Raw genomic sequence first — 23,866 nt, 5'->3', positions numbered from 1 at the left:
TCTCCATATCATCGCTTTGCTACATCGGCCTTTATTTTCCGCCCTTGTCGATGCAGACAATCCTGATACTGAAACCACAACCTTTGACTTAACTGCCGCCATACATTACAGATATGAGCAACTCGCCATCGAGTTTGAACACCACAGCAGCAACAAACGTTCTGAGTAGTCCATCCACACCAATCGACAGTTCGACAACGATACCGAGATTCTGTATTTCTAAGCCAGACCCGGGACCAACCGAGACGAGCCGCAACAGGAGCAGTAGCAACAAGCAGTAGCAGCAACTATCCCATGACGTATCCTGCATCTGTACAGCCTCATACTTCTTTATACGCGACGAGTTCTACTACATCTACAGGGCCCATCACTTCCATAGGAAGTTACACCTGTGCCTTCTTCTTCTCCACCGCACCATGTAAGCGCCATCCGTTGTCCTCTGAGTTTCGCGAAAGCTGACGGGCGAGGACAGATGGTGCGCTGACTTGCGTGCAGAGCATGACCTGCACCACACTGGGCGTCTTTAGGGGATGCTGCGTAGGCCCGGACTGCCTACAAAAGACGCAGTACGCCAGTGGATGCTATGATGCGCTGTTGTCTGCTGAGAATAGTGTAGGGGTCTTGAATTGGTGAGAGAAAGGCCTAGATGTGCTACGGAAGAAGAAAAATTGCCCACGATATTAACGAGTATCCATTGGTAGTGCCACAATACCTAATTGCCCTTGATGCGTGACCTCTCTCTGGTCGACGTCCGCCTCGCCCGGGAAGACCATTACGCAGTTCAACTGGGACACGAAACAGCACCATGGGAGCGGTGGCTATTGCCTGGGTTACCTGGGGAGGAAGACATCGTGACGATAAGCGAGCCTTTGGCAAGTGGCAGCGGGATCACTGCTACGCCGAGTGCCACATTGCTTGGCGTTGTTCCAATGGCAGGGCCAGAAGATCCAAGTCCAGACGACAGTGGGGTACGCAAAGGCTTAATAGTTGCTGCAGTGTTGGGAGGCGTGGCGCTAATAGGAGTCATCTGCATTGGATGCTGGCTCGTCTGCCAAAAGCGCAGAACACTCTCAAGTTGTAAACACACTGGAGAGATACACCACGAATTACCTACAAATGAATGCTAATAATAATAACAATAATGATGATTAACCACCATTTACCTTGATCATTTGTACATGCTTGAAGCAGCGATTGGCTGGCCTTTGCTTGGACACAGAGGAAACTAACGGTTAGTAGCATCCTGCTGTTATAGAACTGCTTTGAGGGTAATACTCCTCCAGCGTGGTCAGTTTAACTGGTATGCAGTTGCACCAAGGTTGTACATGTAAATCAGTTCAATTAAATGCTCGAATGCCTTCGCAATTCCAACCTCGTTTCCAGACGCCACCTAATTCGTATTTTTGAGGTCTTAATGTAAGCGATTGTCTTCCGTCTCCGTGTTGTTCCTTATGCAAAGCTGGGTATCGATATTGATGGGTCGTCCGGCGCCTTCATCTCTCTCTTCCACATAGACTCCTTTCTCAAAGCGTTCAGGAGATCTTGTTCGAGATCTGTACTGGCTGATCATCCTCAATCGTGGCATGGTACTCGCTAGTGGTCCATACCGACATGGACTCGATAACCTTCTGAGGTGCCTTAGCTGCGAAGCCCCTGAAAACTTTGTTAGCCGTGTATGCTCCGTATCCAAGTCCATCGTAGCCCCGTTTCATAGCATGAGATAATGCGACGATGGCAGCTACAGAATGAACGGTGTCGGACCGTCTTACTTGATCAGGTTGTATTCGTGCGTGATCACACCGCCGGCCTTCTTGATCTCGTCCATGGCGCGGTTGATGACATCGCTACCCACCTCGTTGGGGAAAGTGACGATGATGGATTTCTGCTGGTCAACAGCAAAAGCGCCCTGGGCGACAGCAAGAGCTGCGACGATGGTCTTGAAGAAACGCATATTGTCGTGTGCCTGAAGGTAGGCTGGAATTGGTGTGTGGATCGGGTGCTTTGTGACGGCTTTGCGAATGCGACACTGCTTTTTGTAAGCTGATGTGGCGGTAGTTTCGGGACTGATAGAGGTCGTGCTAGAAAGTCGATGGGTTTAGTCGGATTTATTATTTCAGAAAGTTTGATGAAGAAGTCAAAGGCTGACTAGGTGCGAAACACAGGTGACGATTGGTGTTGTTCAAAGGTCTGGGCGGTTTGACCTTCCTGCCGATCACCTGTGATCACTGCAAGCGGCCCAGGAAACTCCCAAGCAACTCCCCCAGGACCCCTCCCAGGCTGCTGCTCCTGCACAAGCGATCCGGCAGGCCCCATAATTCGGCCAAGCTAGCCGCCTCGCTTGCCAAGCCCCAGATTCCCCCCCAAATTCGGCAGGAGCTAAGCTTATTGAACCCGTTTGATTTGTCTGCTTTGAAGTTTGGAGCAACCGTACGAAAAAATCATTAACCGTAGCAGGCGTAAAGGATTGTTCGGGGCCATCAACCCATAATCAGCCCAACGAGAGGTGATGCGTTGTCCATGTTGCATTCAACTTCCGAGCGATGCCAGTGATGCATTATGGGCTAATCAGTCGGTCTTGGATCACTGAATCCCGTAATGCCCACTGTCTCACTGACAGCAGACCGCCCGAACCTTCCCCTGGGCTTTGGCCAGTTCGCCGGATGACATGCTATCACTTTGAATCAGTACACCAGTGGCGTATGTCAGTCAAACCCAACATTGTGGTTCTCACAGCATCACCATTAGGTATTGTTGCTGTGTTGCCTATCTGGCCTATATAACTTTGCAGCACATGACGTGATAATTGGACGCTCATTGCACGGCGCACAATCCATGATTGGCTTGCCACGTGCTATCCCAAATAGGCATCGCTTCGGGAATAGGTGAATACATTCTGCTTATTGCTGAGATTGGTTTGAGTATAACACTTGAGGATGGAGCATGCAGCCATTGCGTCGAAGTTAAATATTTGAAGGACAGTGGTATAGTAGGACGCCAGACTCCCCCCCCCCCCCCCCCCCCCCCCCCAAATGAATAGGTCGCACGTTCTTGTGTGCTTGTCGGTCACTGTTCTCGCACGTTGACCTAGGGCTTGGCGCTTCCAGGAACACTCTCCTCACCCCAAACATCTCTGCTCTCCTGCTCGACAGCTCTCATAGTGATGGCGACATCCTCTAGTTTAGCCACCACATCTCGAACGCCCTGGTCCACTCTACTGAAGTACCGGTCGTTGGCTTCTCTTCTCTTTCGTGCCAGCAGAATATCGGACTCTGTCTCCTGCTCAAGCATGGCACCCAGCTTCTCGCCGCCACGACCACTACTTGGTGGTCTTGCGGTGCCGGTTCCCACGGTGCTCTTGCCAGGATCCGTGCCGTCAGCACTCGCCTTTCCAGCCAGTCCAGGTCCGGCACCACCTGCAGCAGTCAACCCGGCACCACCTAGAGCTCCCTTCAAGTCGCGCACTTCCTCATTTCCAACGCCGTCTGTGGTATCAATTGCATCGTCTGCCTCACTCCTTGCCCATGCTTGTGCCAAGGCAATTTGAGCTGATCGTAGTTCTGTTAGCTTGCGATCATGCTCCAGACCGAACACATGAGTTCCACCAGATGCTGAGAGCTCAACCTCTTCCAAGGTGGCTTGCATCTCTGCCCATAGAGCGTCGGTCCTGTCGACTGTACGGGAAGAGTCCCCAGTCTGCAATCTTGGAATCGGGCCTGCATTGTTACCGCGCCCTCGCGGATTCAACAGCGATCCTTGGCGTGTAAGTTTTGGAGGACCTGCGGCTTGATTTGAAGTCGACGGAACAAGATGCTGTCCAGTAGATGAAGGACCCATTGATGACGCAGTTTGAACTGCGCTCAGTCCCGGGAGAGAGACATTCGAGGCAGCTGGAGATGGATGAAGGAATAATGAAGGCGGCGGATCGCGCGCCTTTGATGTGGAGCCATTAAGACGCGACTTCAACTGAGACATGACTACGTAGCATTTTGAGAGCTTTGAGAAGGTGAAAACGAAATGCAACGAGGCTACGAGGCTGGATGACGCAGCTGCATGTTGCGAATCCGCTCTGATGAGCTATTGGCCGCAGTTCGAGGTGGCGGACCGCCTCCAGTCCCAGGTCCAGTTCCGGTATCCACCGCAACAAAGTGCATTCCATCCCATCCCTGAAAAAGAATTGGGCGGGGTTTTGCCAGCTGCAGTGTGCACGGACCAGACACGATTAACACACAATTCGACAGCAATTTTCCTAAAATTATTCCCCAGCGGGCATAGGAGTCTTTTGCTTCACTTTGCACTCAACTCACAACCATCGCCAACACAATCCCGTCGCGTATCACATCAATTCGGTAGGTCACTCCCTCTCTCGATATTCTCAGTCAACGCCGAATCCTCAACCCATCGACCACGAACTTCGACATTTTCGATTCATCTCGCACGAGCATCACCGCTGACGATTATTGATAGCAATCATGGGTAAGGGCAAGCCAAGAGGATTGAACGCCGCTCGCAAGCTGCGCCTTCACCGTAAGGACCAGCGCTGGGCCGATCTCGGTTACAAGAAGCGTGCTCTCGGTACCGCCTTCAAGTCCTCGCCATTCGGTGGTTCTTCCCACGCCAAGGGCATCGTCCTCGAGAAGGTCGGTGTCGAGGCCAAGCAGCCCAACTCCGCTATCCGAAAGTGTGTTCGTGTCCAGCTCATCAAGAACGGAAAGAAGGTCACTGCTTTCGGTACGTCGCAATTTTTCAATCCTCAGTTTTGTGCGGTACATGGAGGTGCATTGGTGGCAAATAAGACGGCAAAGAACTTGCAGGAAAAGAGCAACGGAATGGATTGGATGACCGCGCGCCCACGATTTACGGAGACTCATGCTGACACTCTACTTCTTCTAGTCCCCAATGACGGTTGCTTGAACTTCGTTGACGAGAACGACGAGGTCCTCCTTGCCGGTTTCGGTCGTAAGGGCAAGGCCAAGGGTGATATTCCCGGTGTTCGTTTCAAGGTCGTCAAGGTTTCCGGTGTCGGTCTGTTGGCCCTGTGGAAGGAGAAGAAGGAGAAGCCCAGATCATAGACGATTGACGCTTACGACATCTGCATTTGGGGACGAGGATACGAATGGACAAAAGGGACTGAACTTGATTTGGGCAACTGTGGAGTCAAAATGGCTTGCTTTATTTTCCCCATCAGCATTCGAGGTTCAGCTTGATACGCATTCATAGGTTACACGAGATCCGCGAATAGAGATCTTCGGTGGCCCTACCGAAACGACACCATGCGTCCGTTTTTCTCGCTTGTGCACGTTCCTTGAGGTCAACATATTCAAGCATTTTGTAGCCTAGAGGGATGGAGACAATGTTATTGAGCAGGTCTATTGAGCAGAACGTGTACATTCCTATTGGCCAGCACGGTCCTTCCACAAGGTGTGAACATCACTGGATTGCGACATGACATTATGAAGAAGTAATATCTGGTAGCAGCTACGAATACCTAGGTTCGCTTCTCCGCAAAACCATCTGCTGGGCTTCATATCATCCCCAACTACGTGTTCCAAGTGAGCTTAGCAGTGTCCTTCTCTTGAGAACATGCTCTGGGTCATATGCCTAGCGTTTCCATCCCTCTCCCATGACACTATCGAATGCTTCCTTGATATTTGCGCTCTTGGGACTGTTGGTTGTGACCCCATTGGGATCGAGAGGCTCCACATCTCTTGTTCAGACTCATCATAATTATCCGACTCTTGTTCTGCTTTGGCTTCCGCTCAAATCACTTGATTTTCTTTCTCTTCTTCCGACAAATGCCCCAAACACCGCGGCCGAGTAGCGGCCGGATACTTAGTGGACTGGGACGCACCGGTCTATGCTACAAAGCCCGTGATGACTGGAGTAGAGTTCAAGTCGACCATGTTTCGCTGCCAGAGATCTGTGTGCCACAAATAAAAGCCTGATGCTCCAGCATCTTCACAAGTCTTGGACTGGCCCATATCGACCATAAACTGCATTGTGTTGCGACATGGTTGGTAAAGCTCCCCAACTAGATACTCCTGGCGTCGCTCACGAAGGCGAGCGATATATATATGTCATTTGAATGGAGTCATCATCAAATCATCCAAGGGAAGATTAGGTTCATCTTTCGAGAAACTTTCCAACTCAGTCTGGATTCCTTCCACATCTGTCAAGTCGATAAACCTGCCAGAATATCTTTCTACGCCAGAAGGTTCCATTGTCACCAGGAACTCGGGGTGGTCGACACGGTTCTGCGTCATGTACGGCGGTAATTTGACCTCGTCAGCAGTCGGATCGGTGGTCGATCATAGTCAGAGGTATAAAACACCCACTTCCTTTGCGAAGACGATCTTCTGTTCATGATTCAAGGTTGGTCAAGCATCTTCGAGTTTGATCCCCACGAAGTATTTCAAGGACGATGTAAGGATACTTCAGGTAGGCGTCCTTCTGAGTCATTGAAGAAAACAACTTCGGAAACTTTAATCGCAGTTCTCTGATGTGAGAATCGCAGATTACCCACGGAATCGAATGCGTTGTGCTCGTTCGTTGAAACTCAAAGAACGCATATCTTCGTGGCCTGAAGCTCATCCCTGACGTCGACGCCGAACACTCTGTTGGAAGCGCACTCTGCTAAGAAAATGACAGCAATCGATTCGTGGGCCTGATATTATCGTTTGTGACAAAACTAATCGTCCAAGCTGTGCTGTATTTTACAACAGCATTCTTCGAGCTGGTATCTGAAGGCAACCACAAGATCTTTGGTTTGTACAATGCTCTGAGTGTTTTGGCCATGGAAGGCCAGGACATGCCTACCCAAACATTCCAACACAACAAATTCACCTCCCCCTTTGCATTTCGCATACTGTCATATGAAATCAGGCTGAAAAGATGGAAACAAATGACAGACAAGATGCTCACAGCAAAGGTGAGAAGAATGGAAGATGCAGGTTAGTATTTCAAGAAACAAGTGTCACTCCAGTCAGACAAGTGTCCGGGCCTTTAGGCAAGTGGTGGAAATGATGTCCATGTACGAGCGGTATCGTATTGAAACAAACACATCAAATCTTATGCATAGGATCGAGAACTTAAAATTTGTGGTCGTACATCGATCTGTCAGATACAGTATTTTACACGTCTTACAACAGGTACAGGGTCTTTGAGACCCCCATTGTAGCTTACTCTTGGCTTTATGACTTCTCCTCCTTGTCTTCGTCTTTTATATACTTTGACAGGTAATCGGCACCCATACCCAAGCTGATAACACCTCCAGTCATCCAGCAACCGTTGCGAAACCACCACCAACAGTTTTTGACGTCTTTGAGGTTGACCTTCTTGATCATGTATCCCAAAGTCAACGCAGCTCCTCCACAGCTACCCGCAAAGAACAATGGCCCGGCACCGGCAGCCCATCCCGCAGCGCCAAGGAGTCCGATCTGCACAGCAGCCAGACCAGTCAGGACTTGCTTCGTCTCGGCATCGTGCTTGAGCGCAATGCTCTTGATCCCCGCCTTGACATCATCCTTGATATCCATGTGCGCGTAGATCATGTCGTACAAGATCGTCCAGGCCACATTGCTGCCGTACAGGAACGCCGCGGCGGTCAGTGCGGCGCTGTTCGAAAGCAGGTCCACTCCCAGGGCTGGGAAGCCCATGATGGCGCCCCAGGAGAAGGTGAGACCGAGCATGGCTTGCGGATAATATGTTATGCGCTTTGCCAGAGGATAGCTCGCCACGAATATCAGACTGGGAACGGCGTAGAAGAAACAGCTGGCGGGAAACTGTAGAAGAATCGCAAGTCCCGTCAGGAGTTGGGCGCCTGTATATGTGAGGGCCTTGAAAGGAGTGATCGCGCCCCTGGCGATTGGGCGATGCCGAGTCCTCGTAACATGAGGGTCTAGATTGCGGTCCCAAAGATCGTTGATGCTGCAACCTGCTCCACGCATGATCAAGGCACCCGAGAAGAATAGTGCTGTCGTACCGAGGACGGTTAGGGGAGATGTCATGGGGGCTGCCATTGGCGCCGCTAATAAAGTGCTGAAGAGGCATGGGAAGAAGAGATAGTAAGTGCCTACGGGCTTGTCAAGGCGTATGAGCTCGGCGTACGGGACCCATGATGAGGGAATCCGTGAGAGCAGACCGGTAATGGGAGGTGAGTATGGTTGCTCTATCTGGGGTGATGATGGTGACTCGATAGTCGTGGCGAGATGCTGAGGTGAACTGTGGAAAGGAACGATGTGACGAGGTGGTGAGACGGCCAGTCTTTTGCAGTTTACCGGCCGTACCAGTGTTGATGTCTGGACGGATCGCCAGCTGTATGCTGGTTGCTTGAGGCATCTCAGGGGGGTCTGCAGATTGGCCCTGCAGGTGGGCCACCTAGAAATCCGTAGCATGATGGCAAGTCAATCAACTCAAGACCTTCCACGTTGTCACACTACGATGATATGTCAGTATTTATCGAAGGAAGCGGTTTTATGAAACCCATGGGATTGTTTTATGCTGGCTTATTGGAAGAAGAGGGATTCCACCATGGAAAATCTACCGTGCTTCCCGACCGTGCTGTATAAATTTTTGGCGACATCCGAGATGAATGACACCGTCTATGATACCATCTTGACCAATCCCAAGCGCAAATAACTAGCTTGGACAGACTCACAGCTCATTTTAATATATCGGGAAGCAGAAATTGTCGACATGACCGAATTGAAAGGTGGTTGTTTTCCTCATGGTTAATCTCTTCTTTCATCCGGTTCTCGACTCTGGGGTTGACTGGCCCGTGCGTTGAGCTTCTAACGTAAGAGCTTCGACTCTATCGATTGCAACTTGAGCTTCCTTTGCAACAAGTACCTTGAATCTGTACAGCTTCACGCCACTCTGATTGCCTTTCAATCACTTCGCGCAACCCTGCTGGAGCTGTGATTGCCTTGCAGCAAGCAAGGTATTTTGAGCGGTGAAAGCAGTAGCTACTACTTGGATGAATATACATTTTAGAACTGTCGATTACTAAAATGACATTTGCCCCGCGACGCGAAACTTGACCAAAGAGCGTGAATGTGAATACACGCGCCGGCATTCACCAACCGCGAGATTGATGGATCTCGTAAATTCCCTTTCGCGGCGCGCACGGATCGATCGACCGAGCCTACTGACTGTCATAACCAAGTCATCAAGATGCCGACGGCAATGCATCCGCAGGCCAAGTTTGATCCAATCCCGCCAGATCTGGATCTTCACGCTCTCGTCGATGGCTCCCCCAACTTCGACTGGGTCGTCCGTATATCTCTGCCACAGATCAGGAGGCTCGGATCGACTGGTTTCGAGAAGCTAGTCCAGCTCCATGTAATAGAAGGCGGACGACCGCTGGTCATTGAAGGCTGGAACCGACTTCTCCCTGAATCCATCTTTAGTGCAAAATGGCTCGAGCAAACGTACAACAAGAAGCGTCAGTTCTGGCTCAGAAGGTGTTGTTGTGACTGCAGACTGACCATGTTCCAGAGGAGAACGTCCGCGATCTTTGTACACAATCGGACATACCCATGACCATGGGTCATTACCTCCGATCAATGCGACAACTCACTAATCAGTGGAGTCCTACGAATTTCCGTGATGAACGTCGTCAGCGGCTATACCTCAAAGATATCGACTGTCCTCCTGAATGGTTCGAACACTTGCGCAAGATTATTCCACCAAACGTCCTCTACATGAACGAAAATGTCAGCGAGAACAACGGCGCTGACGTGCGCCCAGACGATGACATCTTTGGCGCATCCGAATCCAGCGCTGCGGTTGCCGGCGATCTGATGAGCTGCTTGCCAGAAGAGATGCGTGCACAAAACCTCATGTGTTACATCGGGCATGAGGGCACGTACACTCCAGCACACAAGGAGATGTGTGCCACCTTGGGACAGAACATCATGGTGGAGGCTTCGGGCAGCGAAGATGGTAACAAGCCTGGAAGCTCCGTCTGGTTCATGACCGAGACCAAAGATCGTGAAGTTGTTCGCGAATATTTTCTATCTATGCTCGGCCACGACGTTGAAATCGAGAAGCATTTCGCTCAAATCAATGCTTGGAAGAAAGCCAATTTCCCAGTATACGTGGTAGAACAAAAAGTGGGAGACTTCATTCTCATTCCCCCACTTGCACCGCATCAAGTCTGGAACCGGGGCACACGGACAATGAAAGTAGCCTGGAACCGTGTAACTCCCGAGACTTTGGACCTTGCGTTACACGAAGCGTTGCCGAGATCCAGACTTGTCTGTCGAGATGAGCAATACAAAACAAAGGCCACCGTATATTATGCCCTGGAAAAGTACTACAAAGAGCTACAGAGCGCAGAGGACAGCGCAGAATCGAGTCTTTTGGGCTTGGGACGGGAATTGGCCAACTCACCCCGCTTGAAACAAATCGCTGGTGATTTTCGACGCCTCTTTGGTCTCTTCACCGAAGTACTCGTCGATGAAATGTTTGGTTACAAGCAAGTTGGAACTGAGTTTATTGAGTTCGATTCAAACATCACATGTTCTTACTGCAGATCCAACATCTTCAACCGTTTCTTGACGTGCAAATGCTGCGTCCGACAACTAATCAACGGAGACGAGGACACATACGATGTTTGTATGGAATGCTATGCGATGGGTCGCTCGTGTGTCTGTGTCTCTGGGCTCCAATGGTGTGAGCAATGGCAATGGTCTGATCTTGTAGACAAGCATGAGATGTGGCGTGCTATGGTCATCAAGCAGGACGGTTTTGTAGATCTGGAGTATTCTCCACAACCACTGGAGCTTGCCCGCAAAAAGACCGGAAAGAAGTGTGTTGCACAGATCTGCCAAGAACAATTGAGACGCAGGCCATGGAATGATATCACGAAGCCAGCCGTTAACGACACGCCCCAAGAATCTGAGGCAGAACCAGAAGTAGATGACGAGGGCCGTATCAGGAAGAAGAAGAAACCGTCACGCAAACCAAAGAAGGGCGATACATATCGCTGCCATGTCTGCTGCCACAAAGATTACACCTACCGGTTAAACTACTGTACCACGTGCCAAGAGGCATATTGCTACGGAGTTCTGTTCAGGGCGTTCGATACTATGCCGCAGGCTGCCATGGAGCAAGAAAATTGGCAATGTCCAAGATGCCTTGGAATTTGCAACTGTGGCTCGTGCAAACGAACAGGAAACACGAAACCGTACGTGCCAAAGTCGACACTTCTTGGACATGATACACGGAAAGTGGCAGATGACCGGAGCGTTGAGTCAATTGTAGACTTCCGTATTCACAATCTGGGATGGCTTAAAGGGGCTGGTGAAGAGACGCGTGGCGCAAATACGAAAAGAATGTTGAGATTGAAGGAACAAGCAGATGCGGAGAAGGCGAGGGATCCTCTGGTGGCGCTCGACGCTGCGGACGATGCGCCACGCGATATGGATTCAGCGCTGCAAGCTTCTGTAACGAGCGGCGAAAATTCTCACGGCTTCACACCTGTTAATGGAGACGCTAATGACCATCAGGTACAAATGGCTGATATGGGTCACCAGAATGTCGAAGGGAACTCAGCATATCCTGACCCGACGTATCCTAGTCCCTCAACAGGTGGCCGTATGATGGGTATGGGCTTCTACGATCAGGAGAACAGCGCAGATCCGATTCTGTTCGACGCTTTTCAAATGCCTTCAGCCGAAGCCCTTGAGAATGAGCCCGAGGTATCCGAGTTCGTCAAGAAAACGCTTCGGATGGCCAAACGCAAAGCCAGACTGGAAACAAATGATGATCCTGACTTTCAAGGTCCGAGGAGCCATCACCGTAAGAAGCTGAAGACAGGCAACATTGATCAGCTTGTCAATCTGGATCCTGCTTTATTAGGCACACTAGGAGACCCGAGCGGCAGCCAAAGAGCGACGTCTACGCGTCCCGAGGTCAGTTCTGCCGAAGGACACACCGCTCATGAGGCTCGCAGCGAACAGCCCGGCACAGTAGAGAAGCCCAAACAAAAGCCCGTCCGAACACAATTGCCAAGAGATCCGCTTCGACCGCAGCTGCGGCATGCTAAGCCAGCACAATCATATGTAGAAGCCGAAGATGTTGGCGAGGACCCGGAAGACATAGTTCCTGTTGATTTGGTCAAGCTCGTTGGTACCGAGAATGAGCCCAGCGCAACCAACAACCCCGTCGACTTGGCCGCAGAGGCCATACGTACCCTCACACACCAAGACGGAATGTCATATTCACGAGCATCACAGCAAGCCAAAAAGCGTGGCCCGGGCCGACCGCCAGCACTTCCACGACCGTGGGCCCCGGCTGTTGCACCGGAGTCAACAGTCGTGGCCCCTAGACGGGGGCGGCTATCTGATGCCAGGCCACCAAGGGAGTCAAATGGAGACAGTACCCATGACGGCGAAGATACAGCAATGGATGTTGTCCCAACAACTTCAAATGGTGCCGCTGTGGAAGTCGACGGTCTCGAGGCCGAGCTGGGGGCTGCTCTAATGCGTGGGGGTGATAACGGTAAGGTGCAGGTTCCGGACCCATCCTTAACTGTCCCATCAATGAAGCGAAGAGGACGTCCACCGGGCAGGAAGTCTATGCCTGCTACAGCTGTAGAGGTCGAGGCTGAACCGATGACTCTACCAGCTGCGCCAAGAATGATGTCTATGGCAGAGAAAATGGCGGCGCGGAAGAGGGGATTCAAGATGGGCAAAACTGGTGGCCGTCCAAGCCTCTCTGGCAATTCGTCGTCCGCAACAACTACGGCAAATGAACTGATAAAGGCACCTCCGAAGCCTGTGAGTGGTGCGGCAGCGTCTGTATCTAGCGGACTGCGTGATCGAAAGCATATACGAGATAACAAGTCCCAGGCTGCTCCCGAAGGATCCTCTTCTGATGAATCTTCAGACCATGATAAAGAAGCCGCACGCAGACCAGTCAGAAACGCGACTGGATTCACTGTTGTAAGGATGGAAGAGTCAGATGATAGCTTTAGCTCGTCCGAAAGTGACAGTGTTTTTGATGATGATGACGAAGATGGCATACCTGCGAAGCCTACATTCACTGTTTCCAGAGGAAGAGGCAGGGGCCGAGGAGTAGGTAGAGGCCGTCCTAAAGGCCGTGGCCGCGGCCATGGCTGATCGCCCATCTGCTGCAAAATGAGCATGGCTTTGTTCATCAGATACTATGAAGGCACTGAAAGGTTGCCTCCCCCGACATGGTCTGCTATAGGAATTGGAGTCATGTTTTGGCAGCATAGGCTAGATACCCATAATAGTTCGATCTTTGTGAAGTCAGTATGTAATTAAATTCATGGAATGCATATGGACTTGTAGAGTACCATTTTAAGTCCGTCTATATTGTGAACTGCTGAACCGTGACCTTCATACACACATAATTCCAAGTTACCGCATGAGCTAACCATACATTTAATCCCATATTGCACGTCTAGACTTCCGGTGCATCTGCGTAAGCGTCAGTGAAAGACCACTAACAACCAGTTTCTAGCTTGTATAAAACGTCCACCTAGGAAGTTGCAGCACACTTGGTCAAGGCCAAATACCTTACATACTCTAAAATTAACGCCGACCGCAAGACGAAGCCGAAATAATTATAAGGATTAATAATGCGAACCTGAATTGAAGTGAGAAACTACGTCGACATGGTCCAACCAGGAAAGACTTTAACCCCGTTACCTTAGCTCCGCGCCGGTCTCTCCTGGTACTTAAACCCGCCAGAACACCCTCCCACGGTGCCTTTGATACAAGTCCGTAGTCTCCAGAATGATAGGATTCTAAGTTCCAATTTCCTTCTATTGGTAATCTGACGGGCCAACTATCAAGATACGGTTGTGCTCGTACTGATTCCAGCTCCAAGTGTCAGTCACCAAGAATCGATAATTACTATCACTGGGCAGCTTGAAAACAAGCCTCTTCGGACCTTAAGACGTATCAACACGACTCATCGCCCTACAATATGACACAGAAGTTTACTAAAAGAGTAGCTATCATTGGTGTAAGCCTTCCACTCCGTTCACGAATGACCACTGTATACCCGAGAATCTGCTGACCGGTGCGGCTCCGCAATAGGCCACCGGCACAGTGGGCAAGCACATCGTCGCATCGCTACTTAAGACGGGAAAACATGAAGTGACAGCTGTCACCAGAGAGGACAGCACCTCGAAGATCCCAGCTGGTGTGAGAGTCGCAAAAGTCAATTATGACGATCCCACAACCTTGGTCGACGCGCTCAGAGACCAAGATGTCCTCGTCATCACCCTGGCTGTCACGGCACCACAGGATACACAGGGCAAGTTATTGCAGGCGGCGGCTGAAGCAGGAGTACCGTTCGTATTGCCAAACTTCTGGGGTGTTGACGACGCCGAGTAAGTGTACCATTCCCATTTGGCCCGAAACGACGATGGCATAAGCATCTATTGTCGAAGAATGTCGGCTTGACAATCGTGAGTTCCTAGATCTGACGCATCTACAGTGAGAACCTCGGAAGCGACGTCCTTCTCGGCCTCGCCCAGCGTGCCGCTAGGAAGCAGATCGAGGGCTCTGGCAGAAGTGCCTGGATCGGCATGGTCACGAGCTTCTGGTACGAGATAAGCCTCTGTGCCCCTTGGGGATTTGGCATGGACTACAAGAATCGGAAGTGGACTTTCTACGATGACGGCGAGACAAAGATCAATGTCATTGTGAGTGATGCGTTTTATTTACACCTGTTTGCTTACGTTGGGACATTCGTGACTTACATGCTGGACACATATATAGACACTACCCCAGAGCGGCAAGGCAGTTGCAAATCTCCTTTCGTTGCCCCTCGAAGCCTCATCCGGTACCAGCTTGTCCCAGTATAGAAATAAACTCATCTACACGGCATCCTTTTGTATCAGCCAAAAAGATATGTTCGACTCCGTTCTGCGCGTCACTGGCACAAAGCTGGAGGATTGGACGGTCGATTACGAAGACTCAACCAAGCGATTCGCCGAAGGTAAAAAGCAGTTCGAAGGGGGTGATCTGGCTGGGTTTGGCAAGCTATTATATTCGCGAGCCTTCTTCAAAGATGGCTCAGGCAACTACGAAGCGAAGAGAGGCCTTGACAATGAGGCACTAGGATTGGAAGAGGAAAGTCTTGATGATTTCACAAAGTTAGCCATACAGAGGATCGATTCGGGTGCTACTTATCCATGATTCCGATTTGGACTGCCTTGAGATAAATTTTGTATCATCTCGGCAGTATTTATACTGAATATTTTGTTATTGTTTCTATATCTGTCATAATGCATAATGTTGTTCCCTTATGCCCTAGTTTTACTTCTTTATTATACAGGACTAGATCTAGCACCAGTCAGGCTCAACGACTTTATATCCCTATAATTCGGCACATGCATAGCATAAAACATGGCACCTGCAATTGTGCTCGGGTCGATTGGCATGGGTGGCCAAGTGACCAAGAACGACCACACCAATGCTATGATCATGACGCAAATAATGCTGACCGCAAGCCATACACATACTGTGCTGATATTGTCCGAATCATTAAATCTCGTGGGGATGTTGCCTAGAAATAAGGGTAGAAGCTCCGAGAGAATCGCGGCAAACGCGACGACTCCCAGATGGATATCGTGGGGCTGGCCGCTGATGACTCTCCAAAACCCCGAGAAAGGGTCAGATGGCGGGCTAAGGTAAACGGCCTTATCAATAGACTTCTTCTGCAAATACATTTGATAAGGACTTAAGAATGCGACGCCTATGTCGATGATTAGTTCTTTGTCCGCACGAAGTATAGCAGCCGGGTACTTACACGAGAAGAAAGTCCACCAAAGCAAAGAGATAATAACACCAAGGCCCGTTAGTATGAATCGACCCCCGAAGTTCTCCCTATCCATAAATTTCTGAAAACCTCCACCGGTGTTGTGGTATAACAATATCATTAGTAGCAGTCCTAGTAATAGCAGCAAGAATGAAGCTCTCCCTGTCCAGCTCAGAGTCGAAAATGGCATTAGTGATCGCGTCCCCCGCGAACATCTTTTTTTCTTTGTGTTGAAATCTCCTTGGTCATTTGAGATTTTCACTCCATATCTCCAGCCTGACTTTTTCAGCCAGTATCCGAGGACAAATCTTCGTTTTCCAAAAGACGTGATGGCAGCATTTCGTGTTATACTACCATCTCCGGGATCAAGGCTTCTCACCAGCTGCATTACCTCACCGTTTTTGGTGATTTGGCTGATTTCGAACATGCTCCAAGGTTGGTCATTTTTGACACCAGTTCGACGGCGCCAGAGTCCCCATAATGCGACACCAAGAAGCGGGACCATCAAACACAGTAGGCATGCGACAACTTTTGCGGGTCCTGAACTGATACCAAGCGATGTAGGACAAGTTGAGAGGGCACCGTCATCTGAGGTTGTGCATCCCGACTTTTGTACGGCAACCTGAAAAGCCTCCGGACTGAGAGCTATCAGCACTGAGTTTGCCACGACAAGGAGTCCTGTAACCGCCAGAAGCCAGTTCCCATTCCGTGGCGAAGTGAGGCCGGATATCAAGCCCCAAATACCTGTCGTATTTAAGTAGAGAGAGTCCGCTGTTCGGGCGCCATACGACCAAGTCATTGCGCTGAAAGGCTGGTACAACTTCACAGTCTGGTCGAGAATGCGGATAGGAATCGCCAACCCGATTGCCAGCAGAGTTGGTAGAAGTATACCCGTGAAGTACCCTGAGGACGAGATCGGGAGCGCGTCGTAATGAACTTGTTGCATCGATGCGTTAGACGCTTTTGTGGCGGTGACCCAGCTAACACTAGTTGAAGTTCCGTCGGGAACCATTTTTGTGATCGTCTTCGTTGCGTGTCCGGCGGCATCAAATTCAGTGACCACAGTTGGTGTTTCCGTGATTTCCAGCACTTGAGTAGTCGTTGCTACGCCATTGCTGTTCCTTAGTGTCGCAGTTGTCAATTTACTGTAGTATGTCTTCACCCTGACCTTTCCACTCGAGTCTGTTATGGTAGTTACAGATGGATATTTTAGAACACTGTTGATTTTGGTAGACGTTGCGAATCCCAAGCTGTCTGTGAGTGTCTGAGTGGTTAAGTAGCCATACTTCGTTAATGTCATAGTAGAAGTAGGGTGTCCGTAGTCGTCAGTCAAAGTTGTAGCCATAAGCACTTGGAGGCCGTCATCCGAGTTCGGCATTACTCCATGAAGTACTTGCAGAGTTGCTAGTCGCGTATCATAAAACACTGATGTAACTTCCACCGATGTCATAAACACAGCGCCCACAGCCAAAGCATTATCAGTTTCTGCTGTGCTAGGTGGAATCGTGACTTTTGATACCACTGTTTGTACAACATTTGTGCTCTCAATAACGTAGGCTGTTGTCGTGAACGGGACTGGTGGCTCTTCATGTGTTTCTATCGGACCCTGCTGGCCTATACCACTGCGCGATGAAGCACTTACTGCACCGACTGTGGCTACATTCGTGTTTGGCCCTAGACGAGGTGGATCATCGACCAAAGTGGTTGAGTTGGCGGCAGCCGTTAGTGCTGTATTAATTTCAGTGAAGCTACTGATATCTGTGGTTATCACAAGTTCTGTTGCAGTCGAAAATGACGAATGGATGTCAGCTTGAGAAGTATCCAGGGCATAGCTGTTAATTACAGTCGATCCTGTCGGATAGATAATCGTCGTGAGGCCTGTGACAGTTGCGGACTTTCCATTGGTTGCCGTCGAACTTGGAGCTGTACCAGAAGGTATAGCATTAGTGGGTTGACTGTTGGGCGTAGTGTCAGTAGGTTGATTACCGACTGGTTGATTGTTGCTGCTCTGACTATCAGTGGGCTCAGTTCCAGTCGCTTGGGTGCCAGTTGTTTCATGGCGACTCGATTCGGCGTTAGACGGTTCAGTTCTTGATGGCTGAGTATTGGTGTATTGAGTCACAGTAAATTGAGTACCAGTTGGTTGGTTGTCAGAAGGCTGAGTGATGAGCTGAGAACTGGTAGCTTGAGTGCCAGTTCCTTGAGTATTAGTCGATACTCCAGGCTGAGATGTGGCGTCTGGTATCTGTACCGTCGTAGTCGAAGTGATTCCTTGGTCCGGGGTGGTCGGCGACCCAGTTGCCGTATCGTCGGGCACAGTCTGGTCGTAAGTAGAAGATGTGCCGTCAACAGCACTACTTGTTGTGGGAACTGTGAGTGGAACACTTGTTTGGACCGTGTATATTTCAGTTTGTACAGAGCCACTCGAGTAATTGATCGTCGATGTCGGGGTCGGACCAGGCTGCTCGTTCCCTAACCCAATCGTGATAGTAGTCAATGCAGTCGTCCTCATGATCGTGGAATCATGCGTGATAGTGACCGTCGTATCGCATACTGCAGCTTGTCGACGCACACGGCTGGCATCAACAGCAGCATATCTTCTTCCAACGCTCAGACCAAGATTAACTGTAACCGCTGGTATAGTGAACCACTGAACATAAGTTTGTATGATGTCAATCGTACAAGTAACTAGCGGTAACCCTGTTGTCAAATGTGGTGAGCCATCTTCCCCATTCGAACTGGTTGTATATACTGGCGGTGGTTGGTTATCCTGACTGGACGGGATCTGGTAAGTTGAGGTTGTTACTGTTGATACATCTGGTGGACTAGTCTGGCTCTCACCTCCTGTCGGCTTGGCATCACTTGTACTGGGTTGTGATTGTTGAGCTGTTGTGACGACAGTGGTGGTTAGCGAGGAGTCGTTCTCAGAAGGAGCCGGATCGCTCGTGGAACTTGGATTACTACCAGTGGTGATTGGTGCACTCTTTGTTGGTTGTGGTTCCCCGGCATGAGATCGGGTCTTCTCGCCTCCGGAATTGTTTCCACCATCGCTAGGTGGTGAATTGTGATCTGTGGCAGTAGGACCGGTGTCCGTTGGTTGTTCCTTCTCAGTGGTGGCCGTCGTCTTTGTGTCTGCAGTAGACGTAGGCTTAACAACAGTACTCTCACTAAGTATAGTTGAAGGCGGCACATCGCTACCCTTTGACGGCTTTTGAGGCTGTGTATCCGACGGCGTTGTCGTTGTCGTCGTGCTGCTCGTCTCTCGGGTGCTTGTTGAAGACAATACTGTTGACGAAGGGGCTATGGTAGAAGAAGTGGTCATTGTTGATAAAGTGCTTGTCGTTGAAGAGGTGGTCGTCGTTGTAGTCGTGGACGTTGACGTGCTGCTAGTGCTTGGAATGGAACTCGGTGACTCTATGGGATCACTCGCCGAGGACACGGTGCTGGGCATCACAGTCGAATTGCCGTTTTGGCGGATATTCATATGGTGCGGGATCCATGATACTTGTGGCTCAACTCCAAGAGATCGCGGTTTGACTTTTGACGAGTTTCGGGATATCAGGCCGGTTGCAAGACTTTGTGTGTCATCTGGTAGAACCCGGATGGCCACAATCATCAACACAAACAACACCGTCACAATGAGTAAAAGTACAGAAAGGAATATCCGCCGTAGAACAAATGGCTTGAAGTCGGGCAGTTCAGGTGGCTGACTGCCTGGGCTTTCTTCCCGTACCTGCACACTGGCGATTCTTGGCGCGTAATGCAAATACTTGTCTCCAGGCTCGAATCCTGAGTATGTAGATCCCAAATCAGTCGTTTCTGTTGGAGCATCGCTTAATTTGCTGAGCGCAGACGGCGCACGGGGATATGGCGCATAGTACTCGGTTGGAGCACCAGCAAGCTCTGCAATATTCGCCTCTTGCGCCACTGTACCAGAAACCAGGTTGCCAACCGGCGCATAAGCAGCACTATGACCTCTGGGTCGAACATGTTGAAGTCCGTCATCTTCATCATCTTCCACCATAGGCGCCGTGTTCCGGAAAATACTGTGAATACGGGTCCGAATATCATCAGTTGCAGTCAGATTCTCCCATCTTTGTGAAACGTCGTCGTTCGGCCCGAGGAGATCGGAATCGTTCTGCGCCAGCGGAGCGAAACTGACGCCTCGGCCCCCGCGTTGTCGTGTCGGCGCCCGATGCATCTTGTGCAACTATTCGCACCACCGCTCCTCCAAAAATGGCCGACAATCGTTCATTTTTTTGGCGGCTGATACAAACTTATGTGCAAAATAATCAGACGTGTATCGACAATTGAATACCGCGAAGGCGGAGAGTTTCTGCGAGCATTCATTGCCGCAACAGGCAGAACGCATTCGACTGGCACAGTCATGCAAGGTGACTATGCGGGAATAGCTTCTCTTACATGGTGCAATAGTTCTAATCCTGTCGTGGCGGAGCCCAATCTAGACTGACAGCAAGGTAGTGGGTGTGCACCACTCTCTATGGGTTTATATGCATGTTGAGCCAATAAACCAATTACAGGATCACGAGAGTTGCAGCCAAACACCAAACCGACCCCAAAACAATCCCAATCTGGCAGGCGGGGCTTGCACTTCTCTCATCCTTGACATCTTGGCATGCCCACGCTCCCATGTTCACCATCTTCAACATGCGAATCTTGTTCGCACCTGATGATCTGATTGAAGGGATTAGCCTCTCCGCTCCTCGCAACCTGCCATCGTACGTTTCGGCCCGTCGAAGGCTGGTCACCCTGATATGCATCTTTTCTATGCGCAAACAATGGAGAAATTGGGGGCAATGCAATCCGAGAAGTGCATCGCGGCCAGAGACTGACCCCGGTCATGGCTCGGGCGCCTGTAGACGATGAAATGATTTTCTTTGGAATATTATTGTGGCTGTGACACATGAATGTGTGCGATTATTGACTCGGACTTTATGGCCCTGTTGAGTCAAGGTCATCTTGAGGTGTCAACCTTCGTAGAGCGCGGCTAACCGGGGCGGATTTCCGATGGGCATCTACACTGCATGGGGGTTCCGGATACTTACGGTAATTACAGCCTCACTAAGCATTGTTACCACAGGTTGAGCCTCGTCATATTTTACAACTTGCAAGGCTCTGATGAGTGACCAAATGGACAACCAGAGAAAGTCAGAACGTTTCAAGGCAAACTACTTGGCAAGGCCGACTTTTCTCCTGTGTAGACAGAAATGTTGGCACAGTCATTCCTTACCAAACTATCCAATGGAATTATATTACAGAACCGTGAATATGACCATAGATTCAGATGGGGGAATCTTATGAGAAAAGGTGGAAGACTAAGTATTGGACAATGTTGCAGACTAGAATGTGCTGGGCAACAGATGGGACAGATTGGAAGACTGGATTGCTTTTTACTGTAGTGAGTGCTGTCTATATAGTATCAACCTATATTGAACACTGCGCAGCTCTGGTGTCTACCAATTGTCCTTCACACTCAAAAATTTGTGACATTACTACCGGCCTTCCCGCGAAACCACCACCCAATTCGCAGATTGTTGACTAAGGTGTTATTCGCATAGCGACAGTATGAAGCGCTACTGTACGCTCTGCTAGTCCTAGACTCTTGGGAGGTTTCGTATGTGCCCTCCTAACATTGCTGCGCCTGGAGTTATACATAAGCGAACCAACCAATTATCACACGTAGGCATGCATAGCGAGATCGAGATCATGCTCTCCAGAACGGCCGACAACGTGGGTTTCGAGTTTACTAAACTGGCACTTATGAACAAAGAAAGAAGCAAATGAACTTACGAAACACAATCCAGTGTTAATCAAAAGGCAAACTACTCACAACTCAGTTTTGGGTAATCTCTAACACCTTTGGCGACCAGCGACATCATTAATATAAATGTAATAACACAATTGAAATGATTAGGCTAATAGTGATTAAAAAACGTGGTATCAATTATGTACATTGCTTACGCTCTTAAACAATGCGTCATGTGTATTTCCAAGCAGAAACGCGTGCTATCAAAAGTGCTATTGCATGGCGATTACAACAAAAAAGCAGCGATTCCGCCTACAACAGCAGCCAAGTTGATTCCATTGACAATAGCACCAGCCGTCGAGACAGTGGCAGAGGCCGATGTTGACGAGCCAGTTGCGGTAGCGGATGAGCCCGATCCAGACAGGGAGGAGGTGGCCGTGCCCTGGGAGCCAGGGGCAGTGGCGGTGCTGTTCGTAGTGCTGTTCGTAGGAATGACAACGGGCTGGTACGAGCTGCAGGTTGAGTTTGCCGCGACGGGGCACGCACCATCGATGCAGATAGATTGCAGCTCAGCACCCTGGGAAGGGATGACCGTGGTTGGTGGTGCGCACCGGTAGCCGAAGAGGGAGTTCAAGGCCGTGCCGACAGCGGTGAGGTCATCCTCAGCAACACCGAAGGAGGCAGCGGACATGGCGACTTGCTCGATGAAGTATGCCAACTCGTAAGGGTTGAGGTCCATGAACTTGTGGACTTCGTACATCGAAGCGTGTCCGGTGAACGCATCGAAACCGGGCATACCTTGCTCAGAGCATCCGAGCAGGGAACCGAAGAATTGGTAAAGATGGGTGAGAAGGAAGCTGTTATCGAGCACAGGTTAGCACGTTGATCGGAGAAATCTCAAGGAGATATTGGCATTATGACATACTATTGCATGGAAGTGTCGTCGTTGGCGGGCAGGTTCTTCATCAAGGGTTCAGCGCCACCACCATCCAGGAAGTTGATAGCCACTCCTGAGCTACCTCCACGGTTGCTGGAAGCAAGTTCGCCATCGAAATAAGGTAGGAGGTTGACATCAGTGCCATTAATCTTTCCTGGAGCCAAAATTCCAGGAACCTTGATTCCAACGTTGGGTTGAGTGTCTGGGAAGAGAAAATATTAGTATCTGTGGCATACGATGCGGATTATACTGGGATCCCTACAGTTTCCAATGACAACAGTGTTTACCACAAGTGTCAGAAGAGTGTACTGGTTATCAGCGGTGTTGTTCTTCAACAATGCTGTTGTATAGTAGTCACAGATCGAGGTGTTGGAAGGGCGCTGAGCACTTGCGGTGCTAGCAGCAGCAACAGCCGCAATGGCAGTCTTGGAGAAACGCATGTTGATAGGAAGTTGGATTGTGATGCTGTTTCGATGGATTGTAGGAACTGCTAGAGAAGAATAGCCAGAGGGACTGTCACAGTAAAGAGCAAGCAACGCCTCTTAAGTGTCTTCTGCATACTCAAGTGGCGTGAGCACCGCTCATTTCATCTCCCCCAAGATTCCACTAGATCACCAGGCTACAAGAAAATAAATTGCCTTCCTGAACGCTATACTAGTTCGGCACTGAGGCCTGGTGATCCTCTGGTACTGCCAGGTCTCCAAGCCCGGGAAGGACCAGAGCCGGCTTCATTTTGATAAAGACCTGTCGCTTCTTAGCGCTGGTATGTATCTGAGGTAGTGAAGAGGAGATCTACATTCCGGAGGTTCTGGTTCCCTCATCCAGGTAGGATTCTAGTGTCTGACGTTGTGATTTCAGGGCGGAAGTCGGCCTTAGCATCACCACATGGAATGTCCTTGGCTTGACCGAATCAAAACAAGATCTTCTCTCTTCGTCAAGCTTGACTAAGAGGCTTACCTCAAGTGGTCAGCTACCGTAGTGTGGGCTCGATGTGGTAACCACCCCTAGCCTGTCTAGACGTTGACGCTTCACTAGAACGAAAAGCAGCAAGATTGCCGTATGAACGGCGCCTCGAGCAAAACGGTCGTTCGCAGTACTACTACTGCAGGGGCAAACACCCAACCAATGAATGCGAAGCAAATTCCAATAGTTGTTGCGCGAGTTGTAGTCCCAACTCAGACATGGCTTGGCAAAATAAGCATAGCTGCCCCAGATACCCAATCCCCACACGGATAGCGCTCGATCCGACGGTATTTAGCTTTCCGAGAAGGAATGGCATATACTAGTGCCGACGCTCGTGCGGTAATTGCATACCCGCTCCTGATATCGACCATGTGGCACCTAAAAAGCTTAGCTGAACAACC

General features: G+C 50.0%; 7 protein-coding genes across 7 annotated transcripts; 3 read left to right on the top strand and 4 right to left on the bottom strand.

The window, feature by feature from the left end:
* Nucleotides 1–1,532: 1,532 nt before the first annotated feature.
* Nucleotides 1,533–1,951, bottom strand: BKA67DRAFT_654813 (uncharacterized protein; the record flags this gene model as incomplete). The annotated part of the gene is made up of 2 exons (XM_046106621.1): nt 1,533–1,653; nt 1,770–1,951. 2 exons carry the CDS (start codon nt 1,949–1,951, stop codon nt 1,533–1,535), a joined length of 303 nt encoding a protein of 100 aa, XP_045960708.1.
* A 1,070-nt stretch (nt 1,952–3,021) lies between these two features.
* BKA67DRAFT_552087 (uncharacterized protein) lies at nt 3,022–4,205 on the bottom strand. Its single transcript, XM_046101803.1, has one exon. The coding sequence runs from the start codon at nt 3,970–3,972 to the stop codon at nt 3,085–3,087; it is 888 nt and encodes a 295-aa protein (XP_045960707.1). The 5' UTR covers nt 3,973–4,205; the 3' UTR covers nt 3,022–3,084.
* Nucleotides 4,206–4,469: 264 nt separating this feature from the next.
* On the top strand, nt 4,470–5,069 carry BKA67DRAFT_514301 (40S ribosomal protein S23-like protein; the record flags this gene model as incomplete). Its single annotated transcript, XM_046097637.1, has 2 exons — nt 4,470–4,728; nt 4,891–5,069. 2 exons carry the CDS (start codon nt 4,470–4,472, stop codon nt 5,067–5,069), a joined length of 438 nt encoding a protein of 145 aa, XP_045960706.1.
* Nucleotides 5,070–7,187: 2,118 nt separating this feature from the next.
* On the bottom strand, nt 7,188–8,390 carry BKA67DRAFT_590511 (4-hydroxybenzoate polyprenyl transferase; the record flags this gene model as incomplete). Its single annotated transcript, XM_046104596.1, has 2 exons — nt 7,188–8,168; nt 8,283–8,390. 2 exons carry the CDS (start codon nt 8,388–8,390, stop codon nt 7,188–7,190), a joined length of 1,089 nt encoding a protein of 362 aa, XP_045960705.1.
* Nucleotides 8,391–8,976: 586 nt separating this feature from the next.
* BKA67DRAFT_687910 (uncharacterized protein) lies at nt 8,977–13,308 on the top strand. Its single transcript, XM_046109060.1, has 2 exons — nt 8,977–9,439; nt 9,493–13,308. Exons 1-2 carry the CDS (start codon nt 9,169–9,171, stop codon nt 13,119–13,121), a joined length of 3,900 nt encoding a protein of 1,299 aa, XP_045960704.1. The 5' UTR covers nt 8,977–9,168; the 3' UTR covers nt 13,122–13,308.
* Nucleotides 13,309–13,756: 448 nt separating this feature from the next.
* Nucleotides 13,757–15,225, top strand: BKA67DRAFT_552078 (CipA protein). The gene is made up of 4 exons (XM_046101802.1): nt 13,757–13,995; nt 14,070–14,365; nt 14,473–14,680; nt 14,757–15,225. The coding sequence occupies exons 1-4, from the start codon at nt 13,957–13,959 to the stop codon at nt 15,174–15,176; spliced, it is 963 nt and encodes a 320-aa protein (XP_045960703.1). The 5' UTR covers nt 13,757–13,956; the 3' UTR covers nt 15,177–15,225.
* Nucleotides 15,226–21,851: 6,626 nt separating this feature from the next.
* BKA67DRAFT_531737 (uncharacterized protein) lies at nt 21,852–22,942 on the bottom strand (the record flags this gene model as incomplete). Its single annotated transcript, XM_046099422.1, has 3 exons — nt 21,852–22,422; nt 22,491–22,704; nt 22,765–22,942. The coding sequence occupies 3 exons, from the start codon at nt 22,940–22,942 to the stop codon at nt 21,852–21,854; spliced, it is 963 nt and encodes a 320-aa protein (XP_045960702.1).
* Nucleotides 22,943–23,866: the final 924 nt, after the last annotated feature.

The sequence above is a fragment of the Truncatella angustata genome (genome assembly GCF_020726525.1).
Source record: "Truncatella angustata strain MPI-SDFR-AT-0073 chromosome Unknown BKA67scaffold_2, whole genome shotgun sequence".
Taxonomy (NCBI): domain Eukaryota; kingdom Fungi; phylum Ascomycota; class Sordariomycetes; order Amphisphaeriales; family Sporocadaceae; genus Truncatella; species Truncatella angustata.
The sequence above is the reverse complement of the archived record's forward strand: the minus strand, read 5'-3'. Positions and strand labels throughout refer to the sequence as shown.

Coding starts and splice junctions, on each gene's coding strand:
- BKA67DRAFT_552078 (XM_046101802.1), top strand. CDS start 13,957: ATGACACAGAAGTTTACTAAAAGAGTAGCTATCATTGGT. Junction 14,366..14,472: donor TGGGGTGTTGACGACGCCGA/GTAAGTGTACCA, acceptor ACGCATCTACAG/TGAGAACCTCGGAAGCGACG. Junction 14,681..14,756: donor AGACAAAGATCAATGTCATT/GTGAGTGATGCG, acceptor ACACATATATAG/ACACTACCCCAGAGCGGCAA.
- BKA67DRAFT_552087 (XM_046101803.1), bottom strand. CDS start 3,972: ATGTCTCAGTTGAAGTCGCGTCTTAATGGCTCCACATCAAAGGCGCGC.
- BKA67DRAFT_687910 (XM_046109060.1), top strand. CDS start 9,169: ATGCCGACGGCAATGCATCCGCAGGCCAAGTTTGATCCAATCCCGCCA. Junction 9,440..9,492: donor GCAAACGTACAACAAGAAGC/GTCAGTTCTGGC, acceptor ACCATGTTCCAG/AGGAGAACGTCCGCGATCTT.